General features: G+C 50.7%; 3 protein-coding genes across 8 annotated transcripts in view; 2 read left to right on the top strand and 1 right to left on the bottom strand.

The window, feature by feature from the left end:
* The first annotated feature begins 67 nt into the window (after nucleotides 1-67).
* RABEPK (Rab9 effector protein with kelch motifs) lies at nucleotides 68-2,380 on the top strand. Its single transcript, XM_088065936.1, has 7 exons — nucleotides 68-96; nucleotides 265-401; nucleotides 479-631; nucleotides 740-901; nucleotides 1,172-1,321; nucleotides 1,504-1,653; nucleotides 1,831-2,380. The coding sequence occupies exons 1-7, from the start codon at nucleotides 68-70 to the stop codon at nucleotides 2,109-2,111; spliced, it is 1,062 nt and encodes a 353-aa protein (XP_087922062.1). The 3' UTR covers nucleotides 2,112-2,380.
* A 488-nt stretch (nucleotides 2,381-2,868) lies between these two features.
* Nucleotides 2,869-6,880, bottom strand: HSPA5 (heat shock protein family A (Hsp70) member 5). Its single transcript, XM_005529158.3, has 9 exons — nucleotides 6,791-6,880; nucleotides 6,446-6,584; nucleotides 6,000-6,231; nucleotides 5,632-5,769; nucleotides 5,254-5,366; nucleotides 4,785-5,175; nucleotides 4,277-4,514; nucleotides 3,921-4,088; nucleotides 2,869-3,744 (listed from the first exon to the last, which is right to left on the bottom strand). The coding sequence occupies exons 2-9, from the start codon at nucleotides 6,559-6,561 to the stop codon at nucleotides 3,185-3,187; spliced, it is 1,956 nt and encodes a 651-aa protein (XP_005529215.1). The 5' UTR covers nucleotides 6,562-6,584; nucleotides 6,791-6,880; the 3' UTR covers nucleotides 2,869-3,184.
* Nucleotides 6,881-7,022: 142 nt separating this feature from the next.
* The window catches only part of GAPVD1 (GTPase activating protein and VPS9 domains 1), a 29,270-nt gene continuing 18,166 nt past the window's right edge, over nucleotides 7,023-18,126 (top strand). For 2 of the 6 annotated variants that reach the window (XM_005529156.3, XM_014257973.2), the window contains exons 1-7: nucleotides 7,566-7,667; nucleotides 7,785-7,833; nucleotides 13,755-13,969; nucleotides 14,325-15,168; nucleotides 16,347-16,433; nucleotides 17,568-17,702; nucleotides 17,817-18,006. In XM_005529156.3, coding sequence (XP_005529213.1) covers nucleotides 13,785-13,969; nucleotides 14,325-15,168; nucleotides 16,347-16,433; nucleotides 17,568-17,702; nucleotides 17,817-18,006 — 1,441 coding nt within the window. In that variant the 5' untranslated portion in view covers nucleotides 7,566-7,667; nucleotides 7,785-7,833; nucleotides 13,755-13,784. Of the gene's footprint in view, nucleotides 7,095-7,564; nucleotides 7,668-7,784; nucleotides 7,834-13,754; nucleotides 13,970-14,324; nucleotides 15,169-16,346; nucleotides 16,434-17,567; nucleotides 17,703-17,816; nucleotides 18,007-18,126 lie in introns of those variants that run through there. The other 4 variants (XM_014257975.2, XM_014257976.2, XM_088065832.1 and 1 more) reach the window with 4 other exon arrangements.

The following is an 18,126-nucleotide window of genomic DNA, read 5'->3' as shown; positions in this document are numbered from 1 at the left end:
GGGCGGAAGGGCGGGGCCCTTCCGGCGGCACTCCCGGCCGGCCGGCCCGGGCAGCGGCCCCGCCGCCATGGCCCCGCGGGCGCTGCCGCTGCTGCAGCCGGGGCGGCGGCCGCGTCCGGGATAGTGGTGAGCGGGGCGGGAGCACCGGCGGGCACAACGGCGAGCGGGGCGGGCGTGATGGGTGGATGGCGATGAGCGGGGCGGGGGGACCAGCGGGACCCCAGGCGCGGCCCAGCCCCGCTGAGCGCCGCCCTCGCCCCGCAGGTACCGGCTGGGCCCGCGCGGGGAGCGGCCCCGCGGCCGCGTGGGACTCGGCTGCCTCCTCCTGCCCGGCCGCGTCCTGCTGCTGGGCGGTGCTGACCCCGCCGGGGCCTTCGCGGACGCGCATTTCGTGGAGCTGGGTGAGGGTCGGGCCGGGGCGGGGCTGGAACCGGGACCGCGACCGCGACCGGGTCCGATCGCCTGTCCCCGTCCGCAGCCCCGCTCCGCTGGGTCTCCGCCGGCTGGCGCGGACTGAGGCCGCGCTACGAGCACGCCACGTTCCTGCCCGCCACCGGCCCCCCGCGCCTCTGGGTGTTCGGCGGGGCCCACCCCGCGGGGAACCGCGGCTGCGTTCAGGTGCTGGATCCCGGTGAGTGCCCCGCATCCGTGTCCGCAGCGGGGCTGGGCTTCGGGGCTGCAGGACGGCGTGACTTCTCTTCCCGTGTTGGTTGTTCGGTTAATCGAATGTCTTAACTAGAAATAGGAACGTGGGAGAGCCCTGCAGTGCGGGGCGTGCAGCCACAGCCTCGGACATTCCACACGTCCTCGGCGGCCATCGGGACCCGTCTGTTCGTGTTCGGGGGTGGAGACAAGGGAGCAGAGCCGGTTAAAGACCAGCGGCTTCACGTGTTCGACACAGGTACCTCAGCACCTGCGAGGGCCATTCGTCCCTCGGGATGGGAGCTTTGCCCTTGGGGTTTAGTCAAGAGGGCTCGAAGTGTTGAGCTGTTTGGACATGAGTCCCACAGGATGGGTGGCTGTTGTTCCCTTGACAGGCCCTTATGTTCGTGTGGTCACTGGGAATTCAGACCCAGTGGCTTGGGTGGGAAGCCTTGGCAGGGCTCTGGGGTTGCTGGTCTGTAGAATTTCCAGAATTTTCTTTCTAATGCACACATACTCCCATTTTTAGCCACCCTGACCTGGTCCCAGCCAGAGACTCAAGGTGATCCCCCTTCTCCTCGGCACGGACATGCCGTGGTTGCAGTTGGGACCAAGCTTTTCATCCATGGAGGTTTAGCTGGAGATGTTTTTTACAATGACCTGTTCTGCATCGATACAAGTAAGTGTGGGTGGAGGTACTGCAGGGCAGTACCTGTGTGCTGTGTGCTTTGATGTGGGGGGATGTTTTTTCTGAAATTCTAGTTCTTAAGTGCTTAAAGTATTACCACTTTTGTTTAAATCAGCAAAACATGTGGGTTTTGTATAATGCATAACTGTGGACCTGTTGTTTCCTTGCACGAGATGACATGAGATGGGTGAAGATCCCTGCCACTGGGGATATCCCTGGAGGACGGGCATCCCATTCCTCGGCAGTGTTCCAGGACCACTTGTACATTTTTGGTGGCATAGGTCCAGATGGGACACTGGATACTACATACAAGTATCACACAGGTAGGGTGGCTGCTCTCAGGGGTGCCAGGCAGCTGGGGAACGCGTTACCTGCTCATGTGCTGGGCTTCCCCCTGGAGTTACACCACTGCAGGACTGAGTAGTTAAAACTGTTTTAATTAATGGTGTCGGTGTCTGGTGTGTGATGTTTAAAGCTGTGACTCTATCTTTGCACTACAGGAAGGCAGCAGTGGACACTCCTGCAGTTTGAATCTCCCCTGCCCAGTGGGAGGCTGGACCACACCATGTGTGTCATTCCCTGGCAGGCTGGGGCACACGGGGACACGGGAGACAGCCCAGCTGAGACAGAGCCACCTCTGGCAGCCGGTGACAGAGCTGAGCCCCTCCAGCAGGGTGCGGGCTATGCTGAAGATACCTCTGTCCATCTGTTGTTTGTGTTTGGAGGGATGGACACACAGGGGCAGATACACAGGGACTGCCTGGTCACCCTCATCCAGTAGTGTCCCCACAGCACCAGCCTCCTCCCCTGCGGTTAATTCTGTCCCTTAAACACATTCTTAGCCTTGGGCAGCTGGTATGGTGCTGACAGCCCAGAGGGACAGGGGCTCTGCCTGAACATGGTCCTGCTGCAGCCCCAGCCCAGGGAACATGGTGAGAACCAAGGTGTTTGAAGGCACTGCTGGAGCTGGTACCCAGACAAGGTCATTCTGGACTTAACTAATCCCATGGAGTGGATAAGGATCAGTTAAATAAAGAGACCAAATTTCAATTAGGCTTCTTTTTTTGTAAGAACCTTTATTAGGTGTAAACTACTTTTCAGTCTTCAGAAAACTGGTCTCTTTCAAATGAGACTTTATTAAAGTTCTGAAGTTTTAATACTGCAGGAAAACAAGCCAAGCTTCTCCCTCACTGCTGGGCACCACCACTACTGCAGGCAAGGGGTTCCAATGGATAAACCTCCCTCTCCCAGCTCCATAAAAGCTGTCCCTTCAGCAGTTACTCAGGCTTGATCCCCCCCTTCCTTATCAGGATCTGCTGTAGAAGTACAGTGAGGTCCAAGTCCACCTGCTCCCTTCAGAAGTTGAGTTCCAGCTCATCCCAAGGCAACTGAGGCCCAGCTCCTGCTTTCAAACTTCCCACTTTCCATGAGCTCGTGAAGGGTGACCTTGAGGGGGTGAGCTGCACTCAATCCTTCTTTAGGGTTCCTCCAGATCCTGGCTGGAGCTGGGTAATGGAAATCACAGAACTAGAACAGAGTCCAGTGTAAATAACAAATTTATTGTGGTCACTCCAGGTAGAAAAGCTCTACGCCAAGTTCACATGACCAAGTTGTTAAATAATGTTTCACTGCCAATACTTCTAAACCCACATTTACACTCCCCACCCCACTCCCCTCCCCAGACATCGAGCAACTGCTAACGAAAAGCAGGATACAGCCACGTCGGGCTAGCGGTTCCAGCTCCACTCACGAGTGAAGATTCAAAGTTACATTCCAAATTAAGAGTTCAATATTTTAAACAAGTGTTCCTGAGTCCAATATATACACACACACCACATTCAGAGACGCCAGTATCTACAACTCGTCCTTCTCTGCTGCCTCCTCCTCGCCGGGTGGGGGGCCGGCGCTGCCGTACAGCTTGCTAACAATGGGCTGAACCACCTCCTCCAGCTCCTTCTTCTGTGCTTTGAAATCTTCTATGTCCCCATCCTGATGGCTTTCCAGCCACTCAATCTTTTCCTCCACTGCTTTCTCTATAGTTTCCTTGTCCTCAGAGGACAGCTTCCCACCCAGCTTCTCCTTGTCCCCAATCTGATTCTTCAGGGAATAGGCGTAACTTTCCAGCTCATTCCGGGCATCGATGCGTTCCTTCAGCTTCTTGTCTTCCTCGGCAAACTTCTCGGCATCATTCACCATCCTCTCGATCTCCTCTGGAGTCAGCCGGTTCTGATCATTTGTGATGGTGATCTTGTTCTTGTTGCCGGTGCCCTTGTCCTCGGCCGTGACACGGAGGATCCCATTCACATCTATTTCAAAGGTGACCTCGATCTGGGGGACACCACGAGGGGCAGGAGGGATTCCCGTGAGGTCGAAGGTGCCCAGGAGATGGTTGTCCTTGGTGAGGGGACGCTCACCTGCAAGAAACAATGAGACAGGGTTACTTTCCCAGCTCTGGCTTGCACTTTGTGAAACTGTGAGTGACACAGTTCCATGAACAAAGTACCTACAGCCTTTATGACAATCAGGAACAAGAATGAAAATCCAACAGCCAATTCCAGTTGTTGCATGGGTCACCAGAGCTGACACCCACCTTCATAGACCTTGATGGTCACAGTTGGCTGGTTGTCAGAAGCTGTGGAGAAGATCTGAGACTTCTTTGTGGGAACAACGGTGTTTCTTGGGATCAGCTTGGTCATGACACCTCCAACAGTCTCAATGCCAAGAGTCAGGGGACAGACATCGAGCAACACCAAGTCACCTGGAACAGATCAAAGGCAAGACTGTGACACAGCTTCAGCACAAAGCACAACACTGCAGACAGGATCCCTCAGGGGCACAGAACTCCAAGGACTGGAGAAGACCCAAGTTTGTCTGCATTTGCTTGTCAATGCCCAACCCATCCACCGTTGGAGTCAGCTCTCTAGGTGGCAGTGAAGGTGTCATTACCTGTATCCTGGTCCCCAGAGAGAACCCCAGCCTGGACAGCTGCCCCATAGGCCACAGCCTCATCTGGGTTAATGCCACGAGAAGGCTCCTTCCCATTGAAGAACTCTTTAACGAGCTGCTGGATTTTGGGGATGCGAGTTGATCCACCAACCAGGACAATCTCATCAATATCAGACTTCTTCAGGTCAGAATCTTCCAGAACTTTCTGAACAGGCTTCATAGTGGAACGGAACAGGTCCTGCAAAGACAAAACCCCAAGGATTGTGAGACTGTATTCCCAGCACACCCCACTGTGCAGCCCCGGGGATAAAAAGTAACAACCACTATGGAGCAGAGACGTCAAACTGAGGCACAGCCTCAGCAAGGCCCAGCTGCCTGGTAGCCAACAGCTGACTGTAATACCAGAGTTATTTATATTCCAAAGTTCAATGTCACAGCATCAGATGCTGCACATTCCCAAGACCCAATCCAGAGCTAAGGCTGTGTAACTTTACCTTTCTGAACTTACCATGTTCAGCTCCTCAAACTTGGCTCGAGTGAGTGTCTCTGAGAAATCTTCTCCTTCAAAGAAGGACTCTATTTCAATCCTGGCCTGGTGTTGAGATGACAAAGCTCGCTTGGCCTTCTCCACCTCCCGCCTCAGCTTCTGCACAGCTCTGTTATCCTTCCTCACATCTTTGCCAGTTTTCTTCTTGTAGAGCTTGATGAAGTGCTCCATAACACGCTGGTCAAAGTCTTCTCCACCCAGGTGAGTGTCACCATTAGTCGCCACAACTTCAAAGACTCCGTTGTCAATTGTAAGGAGGGACACATCAAAAGTCCCACCGCCCAGGTCAAATACAAGGATGTTCTTCTCTCCCTCTCTCTTGTCCAGTCCATAAGCAATGGCAGCAGCTGTTCTGTACAGGAAATGGGCTGTCAGAGCTGGGGGTGCCAGCCCACAGCTCCCCTGGGGCAGGACAGGGTGAGGTACTCACGGCTCGTTGATGATCCGCATCACGTTGAGCCCCGCGATGGTCCCGGCGTCCTTGGTGGCCTGGCGCTGGGCATCGTTGAAGTAGGCTGGCACCGTGACAACAGCATGGGTCACCTGAGTGGGGAGGGAAGGACAGCTTTGTTACAGAAAAAGCAGTCTGTACATAGTACCAGCCACTTTGAGCAGTGCTGGGAAGGAGCAGCCCACCTTTAGAGATGAAGGCCCAGCACCACCTCAGCCCATTGAACAGGGCTGCTAAAAGGGCCTGCAGCACTGACTGTGGTTTGGGATGGCAAGGTTAGCCCTGACTCAGCCTACCCTTCTCTCGTTTCATAAAGCTGCTAATCCAAGTTGTTACCAGTGTCTTCTATGCACTTACTTTCTTCCCCAAGTAAGCCTCTGCTGTTTCCTTCATCTTCGTCAAGACCATGGCAGAAATTTCTTCAGGAGCAAATGTTTTTGTCTGTCCACCTCCCACATCAACCTGAATATGGGGCTTGGCTTTCTTCTCAACCACCTGAGGAAAACAATAGATGCTGTTCCATTCAACTATTCCAACTTGTTCCTGTGGTTCTTTCTGAACATCAAGCAAAACCTCTATGACAGGCATAACTTGAGTGCTGCTAACATCAGGAACTGTTGTTTACACACCAATCCTCCTGGGGAGGCACTATGAGCAGATGCCTCTTCTGGCCAGAACTGTAGGTCCTCCCCTCCAGCCCCCCCACTGCTGCACTCGGGGCCCACCTTGAAGGGCAGGTACTTGATGTCCTGCTGCACGGAGGGGTCGTTCCAGGTGCGGCCAATGAGCCGCTTGGCATCAAACACGGTGTTCTCCGGGTTGGATGTGAGCTGGTTCTTGGCAGCATCCCCGATCAGGCGCTCCCCCTCGGGGGTGAAGGCCACATAGGACGGTGTGATGCGGTTCCCCTGGTCATTGGCGATTATTTCCACGCGCCCGTTCTTGAAGACGCCCACGCTGGGGTTGGGGGGGGAGCAGAACGGTCAGGCGGGGCCGCGGCCTGCACACATCCCCTCCCCTCCCCGCCTCCCCTTTTGCTCCTCCCTGCGCCCTCCCGGGCCTGCAGCCACTTCCCTGCACCTCCCGTGGGCCCACAGGCCCTGCCTCCCCTGAAGGGCTCCAAGCACTGTCCGCCAGCCCGGCCGGCCCCCCGAGCCCTGTCCCCACGCACCAGGAGTAGGTGGTGCCCAGGTCGATGCCCACCACCGTGCCCACGTCCTCCTTCTTCTCCTCATCGTCGGCCCAGACGGCGCCCAGCGCCAGCAGCGTCAGCAGCAGAAGTCTCATACCGACCGCTCACCTGCGCCCACCTACCGAGAGGCCGCCGGTTACACAACGGAGGCGCCACGTGCATGGCCGCCCCCCCTCACCCCTCCCCGCGCCGCAGCCACCCTTACCGTGCCCAGCCCCCGCCGTGCGGAATCCGTCCCCACCCCACCTTTCCGTGTCTTCAACCGCCATCCCCCCACCCTCACCGGCCCATCCCCGCGCGGCCCTCACCGCGCCCGGCTCTCACCGCACAGAAGCGCCGCGCCCCGATCGCCGCTAAGCCGCCAGGCCGCGCCGCCCGTCCTTTTATACCTTCCGTTACCCCTTCGTGGAGTCTCTCCATTGGCTGCCGCGCCCTCGCTGGAGCCTCTCCATTGGCCGGCTGCTACCAAGCTGGCCTCCCGCGATTGGCGAGCACGGCGCGACCGCTCCGCCGTGCCCGGCGCAACCCCCTCGCGCCGCCCCATTGGTTCCACCCGCCGGCCGCGGCCACAGAGAAGCGTGAGCCAAGCGGAGCGTTCCCATTGGCTGGACGGGACCACGGCCGCGGGGTGCGGGTGGGGGGGGGGAACTTCTGGAAGTTTCCATGGTTACCGGCCCGGGGGGAATAACCCGCCGGTGGTGGGGGTGGGGGGGGGAGATGCCGCTGATCCCGGGGGTACGGGCGGTACCGGGACACTGCCGGGAGGGAGTGCGGGGCGGTTAACCAGGAGCTGGGCCGGTATCATGGCCAGGCCATGCGGGGTCTCGGGGCAGAGCAGTCCCACCCCCGTCGGGCATGAGGTGACACGCGTGTGCCCAGCGCCCCGAGGCGACACCGGGCCCCGTCCCCGGGCAGCCGCTGCCCGTCCCGCCGGTGCCAGCAGGTCGCCAGGCCCCGCCGTGGCGCGACAGCCAGCCCCGCACGCACAAGCCGGGGCCGGGCGGAGCCGGGGCTGACTGCGGAGCGAAGCTCCGAGAGCGGCCCCGGCTCCGCCCGGTCCCCGGCCCTCGCCCCGCTCCGCCTCGCCCCGGCCCCGCTCCCGGTGCCGGCCCCGGGACTACAAGTCCCAGGAGCGCCGTCGCCGCCTGCGCAGTGCCGCGCCCGCCCGGGCCGCAGCGGGAGCCGCCGGGGCGCTGGCCGGGTAGGGACACGCTCGTATCCCGCGACAGCGTTCGGCTTCCTCCCCCTGAGGAGGAGGAGGGAGCGGTGGGAGGAGGAGGAAGGCCCGGGCCCTGACTAAACCCTTTGGTTTTTGCAGGGAAGCGAAAGGGAAGGCGGGCAGCCGAGGAGAGACGGAGCTGAGGAGGGTATGTCGGGTGGGTTTATCGCGATAGAGCGCCCGGGAGGCGGGGGGAGCGGTGCGGGGGCGGCGGCAGAAGTTGTTGGTGGGGTTTGCTCGGGGCTTCGTCTGTGCCCCTCTCCTCCTGGCCGGCCCTGCCCGCCCGGTGGCCCCGGGACCGGCGGTCCCTTTGCGGGGGCATTTGGAGAGTTGGAGCCTTTGGCAGCGGGGCCCTCGCGGCTCCGAGAGCCGCTCGCTGCCGCGTCTCCTTCGTGGCTTTTGTGCTGTGCAGGTTTAAAACTGGAAACTTGACGAGAGTGCTGACTTCCCTTTTCGGTTACTCACGGATCCCTAAAGCTGGAGAACTCGATCCAGGCAGGATCAGGCTTTTTTTTTTCTTGCAAAGTCATGATACCGCGCTCCTGAGAGCTGTTGGGATGGAGCTCTCGGAGCGAGCATGTGACACTACACTTAGCGATAGGTAAAGTGCTATTTTGGTGGACGATGCAGTTGACTCACAAGTAGAAGCTGCAGTTTGAAGAGGATGGAGGGGAAATGGCACTGGCAGTATGTGAAACCTGAAACACTCTGTAAAAGCAGCAGGACGGTGGCTTCAGGAAGCAATTTTCAACTGCTGCAGCCGAGAAGGGTTCCAAAATATTTAAGATGCTCAACACACGGATTTTGATGTGGTATTTGTTAGATCATGGAGAATATATTCTCCTCGGTAGCAGCTGCCTTTCCTGGTGGATGGGAAGGGAGCTGCTCTCAGAACAGGCTGGGAACAGGTTGGTTTTGTCAGATTGAGCGGCTTCAAGTTCTGCACTTGTTCTGACTAAAAGTTTATTAGTGTGACTCTCACCTAAAGGGAGCTCCACTTTCTAGCATCACAAGCAACTGGAATAAGTTTTAACCTGGTTATGCGCTTTTGTGGCTTTTATGCAACATAGCACTGCCATAATAGATAATTTAGTAGCCAGCTGATGCTGTGCTTTACTGATGATGGGGCACAAGAAGTGAGGTTCTCCTTGCACATGGATGGACAGTGTGTCCAGGGCTAGCTGAGAGCAGCCTCTGGGCAGAAACAAGCATGAGGGATGAGTTTCTTATTAATGTCAATTAGACAGTGGACCTGCATTTTGTGTGTTGCATGCATGTTTGAGCTGGTGGGTGTTGTAACGTGAGGGTTCAGCAGTGAGTCCTAGGTCATGGTGAACCATCCTACTGATAAAAGGGCTCTTTTAGCTCAGCTGTGAGAGACAGGCAGTTAAAGAATTAAAGTTTGTGAGATGCTACTATAAATACTAATGAGGAAAGAGGTACTTCATCAGGGCTGAATTACCTTGGAATTCAGGTTTACTTAGGAGTTATTTTTCAGCAGGAGGGAGTGATTTTGCCTTGCCCTGCCCTGCCTACGTTAGATGTGCCCAAACTTGCTCTGGAAGTCGAGCCTTGTGTAGCAAGGCTCAGGAGGAGCAAGTAACCCTGAGCAGGAAATACAGGAGGAGGAAGAAGGATCTGGTGTTCCAGCAGTATTTACTACTTTACTTAATCTCTTTTCTGTCAACAGAATCACAGAAGTACTCAACAGAGATGTGGCTCATTCCTGCATGTCACAGGACAAACTCACAAACATTGTAAGGTAGAATTCAGCACCTGGAGATTCAATGTTGTGTTTTCCAGGACTTTTAAGAGTAGAAAGCAGTTGATGTCCTGTGCTCATCAAAGGCTAGACTGCCTTGGGTTTTGAACAAATGCGTGCTGCCAGCAGGGCAAGGCACCTTGGATGCTGTCAGGTCACGCAGTCTTTGCTGTTGATATGTGGAACATCACGAAGGGAAATTGTTTGAGTTGTTGTGCAAAGCTGCTCTTACTGTGTCACAGTTACTTGTAGGTTCCTGAGGAGTCTTGAAGTAACTGTCAGAAATGGAAATGTTTTCATATCAACATGAAATTCCAGGATTGAAAAGTAATCTGCACATAGCACAATCTTAAATATCTGTCGTTCCTTCAGCCACAGCAGGCTGTTTGATATCTAAATATCCTAAAGTGACTCCTTTTTAAGCTGTGTACAGATATCTGCTCTTCCAGGTGTGGTGTGTGGTAGTCATAAACCAGGTTGCTGGATAATTACAGACACCTTTTTGTTTATGAGCAGCTGATAAGGTAATCTGGCAAACGAGGACTCGGCAGAGGCTCTGCTCCAGAGCTGTTCCGTGGCGTGTCACTAAATGTTGGCTGTGGCCAAGTGCTGCTGAAGCTTTGGCCCAAATGCGCTGGAGTGAACCTTGTGGAGCCTGGTGAGAGGATGCAGCTGCTTCTCTTTGTACTGTTGTAAAGGGAAGAGGTTTTGGGGAGGAGCAGTGTGTGTCAGGTAGGTGTGTTAGTGGTTCAATAGTTTCTTCTTTCAGGACAAGCTGTGTTGGTAATACCAGTGTCTGAAGAGAGGGAATGTGCACCTTGCCCAACTGGGATTTTTGGGTTTTCTTCACTGAGCCTTGCTGAAGTACATTGTGTGTTAAACTGCTGCTTTACATCTCTGGTGTTCTCAGGTGTGTGCCAGAGATCTCAGGTGAAGACAGAGTTGCTTGTGCTCTTGTTTGCTGTACTTTTGTGGCTTCAGAATAATTAATTTAAAAAGTGGTAGAAGGCAGTGATGAGGTATTCCACAAAGCTGGATCTCAGCAACAATCCTTGCAGTCAAGCCACTTTGACTTTTATGAAGGTTACCAAGCTGGGGAAGCTGCTGATCCCATGTTCTTGTACATAGGGTGAAAGCTGCTGTCATGCAGTTGTCTTCCTGTGGATTGACAGGAAAATCCTGTGGATTTTCACAGTTCTTGACAAAGCAGTGGTACACAGTAACCTGCTGTGGCTTAGTTCTGAATCAATTCTCCTCTCACTTTCATTATTTCTGGTGCTCTGCAGCAGAGGCAGATAAGACACACATGTGGGTAGTGGCCAACTGATGGGATGTTATCAGGTAGTCACAGGACTGGTATATTTAGCATCACAGATGCAGCTAAGGGTGCTCTTTGGAGCCTTGTTTTGGGCCTGGAGTTCAGAGAGGCAATTAGTTTAAAAGGAAAAGTCAGAATGCATGGCAGTTGGCAACAGCTTCTAGGGGCTTCTGTGTCTGTGGCAGGGCTGAGATGCTCTTCATGAAGAGGTGCCCGAGTTGTTCCTCTATTGGGTGTTCACCTCACTTTCCAAGGTTTCTGCTGTCAGTTATTTTAAGTGTCATCACAAATGGTACAATGCAGGAGTCTGACCTCTTTTTGCTGTACAGGTGGATTAATGCATGTGTAAGAGGACTCTGGACTGTGTCAGAGTCTTGTTTGCTTCCTGAGTATTAACTTTGTATATTGATTTTGTATATTTCTTCTTTTTTCATTGTCCATAGCTCCAGGAAAGGTTACCAGCAATGTAACTGCTGTTTTGATGATCATACCTTACCACAAAAAGTCTCTTGTTTCCAGGACACCTTTGTCTCTTTTGCTGATGGGGCTTTTGGAGCTCGCTCTGAGCCTTGGGCAGAGGAGGAAGAAGCAGAGCATCTTCCTCAGAGGCTTCTTAGGGAGCTTTGCCCATCCCTGATCCTGGAAACATCTTCTCTAATCAAAAAAGCTAGAAAAAGACCCTGAATGAAACTGAGAGAAATTGCTTGTAAGTGTAGGAAACACCTCAGGAGCTGTTTAATCAGCTTGTCTGCTCTTAAATCGGTTTATAACCAGTGACACAAAAATAGACACTTGTTTTACAGTTTGGCTAAACAAAGGCATAGGACTGTAGCAGAGGCAACAGGCTGCTGATAGGGGTGCTCCATGTGGGTCTTCCTTCCCAAACTTGCTTAGAAGCAGGAGATCCACTTGGACTGACTTTCTGTCCAGAAAAGCGGAGACTGTGGGTTGACACTTCAAAATGGAAAATGCACAGCCCTACAGTGGGAAGTTCTGAAAGGCAGAAGGCAGCTTTGCAGGTCTTGTTTGTACGTGTTTTTATGGATTCAACTTCCTTTTCCTGGCTGATAGCAGTAGCTCACAGCCTAAAAAGTGGTTACTACTGTGTTTGCAGGCAATAGTAAGTTTACTGCTGGGGTTTTTTTTGCAAGCTCTTAAATTCTGAGACCAAAAATAAATTTGTTGCAAGAAGTTGTTATTTGTTTCACAAAGAACTTTGGCAGTAGCAGCAATGTTTATTCTTGTAATCATTTCTCTGAGACTGTCCTAGTTAAAAACATCTGAATTAGCACATCCTTCAAGTTTCTGTCGTAATCTCATTTTTGGATGCATCAGCTGCAGCCTCTGGTTAGGGTTGCTGAATTTGGTTTGGGGTCTTTTTGAGTTTGGGTGGTTTTTTGAGAGTTTTATACCCAGTTTTCTGTGTTTATTAGGAATGGCTGTTAAACTATGAAGTGTAATAAAATTGCAAATTTTTAATGCATTGTGACAGCTTCTCTGTTCGTGTCTGCCTGGCTTCTGGTTGTGAGGTTAAAACTGTAGATGGAAGGACTTAATTACACAAGGAGCAGTGATGGTTGTCAGTGCACCTGGTTGTCAGGCCGCAAAAACCCAACAAATGGGAAACCTGTGCCTAATTAGAGAGCTAATCTGTATTCTTCAGTGAGGATCACCTCCTGCTCTGCTGAACAGTGAAACACAGATCTTTCAACCACTAGGAGGGGAGAGCACTGGGCCAGCACGTGGTATTTAGCACATTATTTGTAGTTTCCCAAGCATGGTCTAAATAAGTTTGCGAAGCAAGGCTTGTCCAGTGTCACTGCAGGCTGTGAGAAGTAAGATTTTATTTTGACTGTAGTATTGCTTTGAAGGGCTCCTCACTAGAGCCCTCTGACATCTCCAGTACTGATACACATGACAGGTATATTATGATCTGTTATAGATCATATCTGCATCAAACCCTTGTCCTTCCCAAATTAGCTGGTGTGGCTGTTAGTTCTAATGGGGAAGACATCAATTACATGATCTGCATGATTGTACCACTTTCTTTGTCATTATTAATGATGCACTTGATGGGGGTTTTCCCTTGCAAAATTTAATTTTTAGATGGATTTGCTCCTGGAATGTATCTTGTCTGGTGCAGTACTCTGCTGAGATGTTTTATAGTTGTGAAGTTAAAACTGATATTACCTTCATATAGAACAGTAGTTTGTGGAGCTGTTGTGCTATGAAAGCCTGTGTTGTTTTAGTTTTTCTATCTATAAAACAGCATTTTTGGATCATGGCCCAAAGAATTATTCTTCTGAATTGAAATATTTGAAGAATTTTTTTTGAATGAATTTCACTGTTGAGCAAAGTCTCCAGACTTATTTCCAACTACTGCCTTATCTGGGTATTGATATTCCTTAATTTGTGGTTTGGTGGGTTTTTTCTTAGCTAGTAATATTGTTTTGGGTTTTTTTTAGCAGAAAAGAGCAGCATTGGGAGCTTGGTGCTTCTGGTGCATAGAGAAGTAACAGGCCAGAGATTGCAAGACCCAAATCCCTGGGGAGTGCTGGGTTATGTGGATGGGCTTTAGGATGGAGTAAGTGCCTGTTCCCCAGACAGTGAGTAGGAATGGGGGCTGGTCTTCATCTCCCTGAACTTGTGTCACCTGAGCTGTAGCAAGGGCCACATGTCCTCAGGTAAAGGTTGGGCTCCCACCTCGTGTACCTGAGTGTGGTCAGGCTCTGTGGCAGGGCTGTGCTCCTGTTCCTGCTCACCAGGGTGAGCTGAAAATACTATCTGCTTCTCTGCCAGCATCCCTGCTGTGTGATGGAGCAACAGAACTGCCACTTGGGAAATGCTAGGAGAGAGTGACTCAGGGCAGAGTGGGGGATTCGAGAGGGGCACGGCAGCGTTCCCTGCCTGCTGTGAGCCCTGCTCACCCCTGGGGCTGGCAGGACTTGCTCCCTTTGCTGGGTCTGACCCTCTCCGTGCTGTGTGCCAGGGCTGCTGTGCCACCTGCCCGCCGCCCACCATGGTGAAGCTGGACATCCACACGCTGGCCCATCACCTGAAGCAGGAGCGGCTGTACGTGACCTCGGAGAAGCAGCTGATCCAGAGGCTCAACGCCGACGTGCTGAAGACAGCGGAGCGGCTGTACCGCACGGCCTGGATCTCCAAACAGCAGCGCATCAACCTCGACAGGCTCATCATCACCAGGTACCGGGGCAGCGCACCCCACGCTTCTGTCACGTACACGTAATCCGCAGAATCGGGAGGTCTTTGCAGTACTGATCTTAAAAATAGGGAGGCTGTAAACCAACCCTCAGCTAGGGAGTCTTACTCCAAAAGCTACTTGTTGGCCATTTAAGCAGTGTTTTTTTAATACCCGTGTTTGTTTTGCTTCTGTTCATGAGAACAAGCTCTCCAGAATTTGAAAATAATTTGCAGTAACTATCTGGAAAGACCTTTTTCCACTGTGGCAGCCTGGTTAATAGATAGATCATGTGGCATCTCTTAGTAAGTTTGTTTACTTAAGAATTACTTAAGCTGTTCCAATGTTTTTCTTTAAAAGTGCTGAAGCTTCTCCTGCTGAATGTTGCCAGCACGCAAAAATCTTGGAGGACACGCAGTTTGTGGATGGATACAAGCAGCTGGGATTTCAGGAGACTGCTTACGGAGAATTCCTGAACAGACTGAGAGAGAACCCCAGGCTTATCGCATCCTGCCTGGTTGCCGGAGAGAAGCTCAACCAGGACAACACCCAGAGCGTCATTCACACAGTCTTCACCTCCATTTATGGCAACTGCATCATGCAGGAGGATGAGAGTTACCTCCTGCAGGTGCTCCGGTACCTGATTGAGTTTGAGCTGAAAGAGAGCGACAACCCCAGGCGGCTGCTGAGACGAGGCACCTGTGCCTTCAGCATCTTGTTCAAGCTTTTCTCTGAAGGACTCTTCTCTGCAAAACTTTTTCTTACTGCAACCTTACATGAGCCAATCATGCAACTTCTGGTTGAAGATGAAGACCACCTGGAAACTGATGCAAACAAGTTAATTGAGAGATTCTCCCCAGCACAGCAGGAAAAGTTATTTGGAGAGAAAGGCACAGAGAAGTTCAAGCAGAGAGTCCAAGAGATGGTTGACTCCAACGAGGCCAAGCTGGTGACCTTGGTCAACAAATTCATTGGCTATCTCAAACAAAACACGTACTGTTTTCCTCACAGCCTGAGGTGGATTGTGTCGCAGATGTACAAAACACTGTCGTGTGTGGACAGGCTGGAGGTTGGGGAGGTCAGAGCCATGTGCACAGATCTCCTTCTGGCCTGTTTCATCTGCCCTGCCATCGTCAACCCAGAGCAGTATGGCATCATTTCTGATGCTCCTATAAATGAGGTGGCAAGATTTAATCTGATGCAGGTATGATTCACAGTAAGGCAGTCTTAAAATATATAAATGGCCTTTTTCGTCCCTCTAGAACTGATGCTACTACAGTAAAAGTGAAGGTACTGTCTGGCCTACTTAGAAAATAAATGCTAACAAAATATTTGTGTTACTTGTTGCTGAAAAGGCAGGCTCCATAGTTTATCTGTTTGCTTAAAATACTGACTTGAAGAAATTTGCAGCATGTATTCCTGTATCCCTTAGAAGAGTTGCAAATACCCTTTATAAAAGCTGTTTTAAGGGATGGAAACTAAGGCATGAAAATGACTATAAGATGAATTCTGGAATGTGTGAAAGAGGATGTTGTGCTGCTCTTGCTATTGTTAAATATTATACCAGATATTGCAAAAAAATAATGAAATACTTTGATGAAAACCCCATGTTGTCTGGCAGTAGTGCCCAATGCTCTGCTTGGAGCATTCCCCAGCCCTCATGACCAGTTTTTGTAATTATGCAAACACTTGGACAATTTAATGATATTACATAGAGGAGTCATCTGAAGGTGTTGAGCAACACTTGTCTGACTGAGGATGTTCCTCCATGAGAGGAATGAAACCTGCTTTTTACTCTTGTCTGTAAAGTGGGCAGGGAGTGATTCTCACAGTGCAATCACGCTGGTGAGCTTTACTCAGTGTTTCTCTAAAACCCAGCAGCAATTCTCTCCTGTGTCACTGCTCATGTGCTGTAGCAGAGCAGTTGGCAACTCTTTAAATTGAGGCTTGTTTTGCAGTTGGAGATGAATAAGGGATATGTGCTCTGAAATAAGGGTTAGGCCTCCTGCTATTTTTCCGTAGTAAAATATATGCAGCCTTTGAAAATCTCTAGGTTTAGATGACCTAGATTCAACTCTCAATTCTGACGTGTTGCAAAAACAAAACATGCTTTGTTCCTGGGAGGGGGAAGTATGGATGCTCACAGCCTACTGTGTGCACATTTTCTTGTTAAAGGCAATGACTCCTTTTTTTCCTAAACCTTTTTGCTTTTTTTTTTTTCCCTGAGAGCAAGCACAAATCTCTGTCCACTCAATCAGAAGTATTCCTTGGAGTATTAAATGAAAAAGGATTTAGAATGGAGGAGGTTTTTTGAATATTTTTTTTTAATTGGGTCTACCATGGTTTGAAAGGCTTATTCTGTGTATTTCTTTTTAATTTCAGGTTGGGAGACTTCTGCAGCAGCTGGCAATGACAGGCTCTGAGGAGGGAGATCCACGTACGAAGAGCAACCTTGCTAAATTTGACAAAGTAAGAATCCAGGCTGAAAAAATCCAAGACTTGGTGAATACATCATCATCCTTCTGCAACCTCCTTTCTCAGACTTTTCAAAGGACTTACAAAATGTTTAATTTCCAAGTTACATGTAATGAAAAGCAGATTAAATCCTGCACAAAGCTGGGAAAAGAAATCTTGAGTACTAGAATTAAGGACTGGGGATTCTTGCTTCTACTCTGAGTAGAGTAACCCTAATCCTAATACTTCTTAAAAGAAAATATTTTAAAAAATTAAATGAAATAGTATTTTCAGCTGAACACTGAAGAGTTGAAGGCCAGGCTGGACAGGGCTTGGAATAACTTGGTCTACTGGAAAGTGTCACTGCCCATGACAGGGGGCTGGATGGTCTTTAAGGTTCTTCCAGCCCAAACCAGTCTGTGATTCTGTGAAATACTGAATTGTCTGTGGTTTTTCAAGTGAACCTAACAAAACACTTTGATCTGGAAACAACCTTAGCATAATGTCTGTTTTAACACCAAGAAATGTGTTAGTGCAAGTAACTTCTCTTTCTTTTTTGCATAGTTTTGCTATTTTTATTCGGCTTTTCCTGTTAGTATGAATCATCCATAGCCATAGAGCAGTTACCTTCATCAGAGCAACAGTGAAGCTGATGACCTTTGATAGATTGCCAAGTGTTTAAAAACCTGTGGGTATCGCTGGTAACCTTGTATCCCTGCAGGGTTTGGTAATTCTATTTGTTACACAGTCACCACACAGAGCTACACATTTATTGCACAAGTAACATTTTTACTCACATTAGAAAGTGATATTATTGTTGCTTCCTTGTTTCATTTTCAGTCTGTGCTCGGCAGATTCTTCAGGAAGGGCCAGTTTATTACCATATTCTTTTCTCTTAAATTGTAAGAGGACACTTAAGTAAGTAACAGGAGTAAGGAGTGCAGGAAAGCAACAAAGGAAATACTGGAAGTAACTGCACATTTTCCTTGCTAGCTCTTCGCTGACCTTAAAGTAACCTGCTGTTTTATCCTAAGATTTTAGAAGTAGGAAGAGAAGCTTAAATTGCTCTGTAAAGTACTTAACTCCTGTCATAAGTTTCTTTCCAAACTCTAGGAGATGGTGTCTCATTCACTCTCTGCTATCTCTCAGAGCTGTGTTGCTGCTTTCCTGGACGTGGTGATCGACGGGCGCGCGGTCGAGACTCCGCCGATGTCGGCTGTGAACCTGCTGGAGGGGCTGAGCCGCACTGTGGTGTACATGACCTACAGCCAGCTCACTGCCCTGGTAACACCCCGCTCCTGGAGGGAGCCAGTGTCAGCCTGTACCCTTGTGTTCCCACCTGGCAAAAGCAGGCTGGTTTGCACTGCAGTTCTTACCAAAACCATTGTCAATGTTTAGGTTGGCTTCATGCGGAACGTGATGTCAAGCGATCAACTTAAGGAAGATCGGATGGCTTTGGAGAACTTGCTGGCAAATCTACCCCAGAACAAACAAGGGAAGAGCAGCAGCCTTGAAATGACTCCGTATAACACCCCCCAGCTTTCTCCTGCAACTACTCCAGCTAACAAAAAAAATCGACTGCCCATAGGTAAGGAGAGCGAGCAGAGCTCATGCATGGTTTCTGACACCTTGGCCACCTCTTCACCTACACCTTCAGTTCCCACTTTTTCTGTGTAGATGGTGAAGAATTTTCTTTAGCGTAGAAAAC

Source organism: Pseudopodoces humilis, chromosome 22 (assembly GCF_049639895.1).
Source record: "Pseudopodoces humilis isolate 2021_Gansu_Grassland_sample_001 chromosome 22, ASM4963989v1, whole genome shotgun sequence".
NCBI classification, from domain to species: domain Eukaryota; kingdom Metazoa; phylum Chordata; class Aves; order Passeriformes; family Paridae; genus Pseudopodoces; species Pseudopodoces humilis.
Note: the sequence above shows the minus strand (reverse complement) of the source record. Positions and strands in the feature narration are given on the sequence as shown.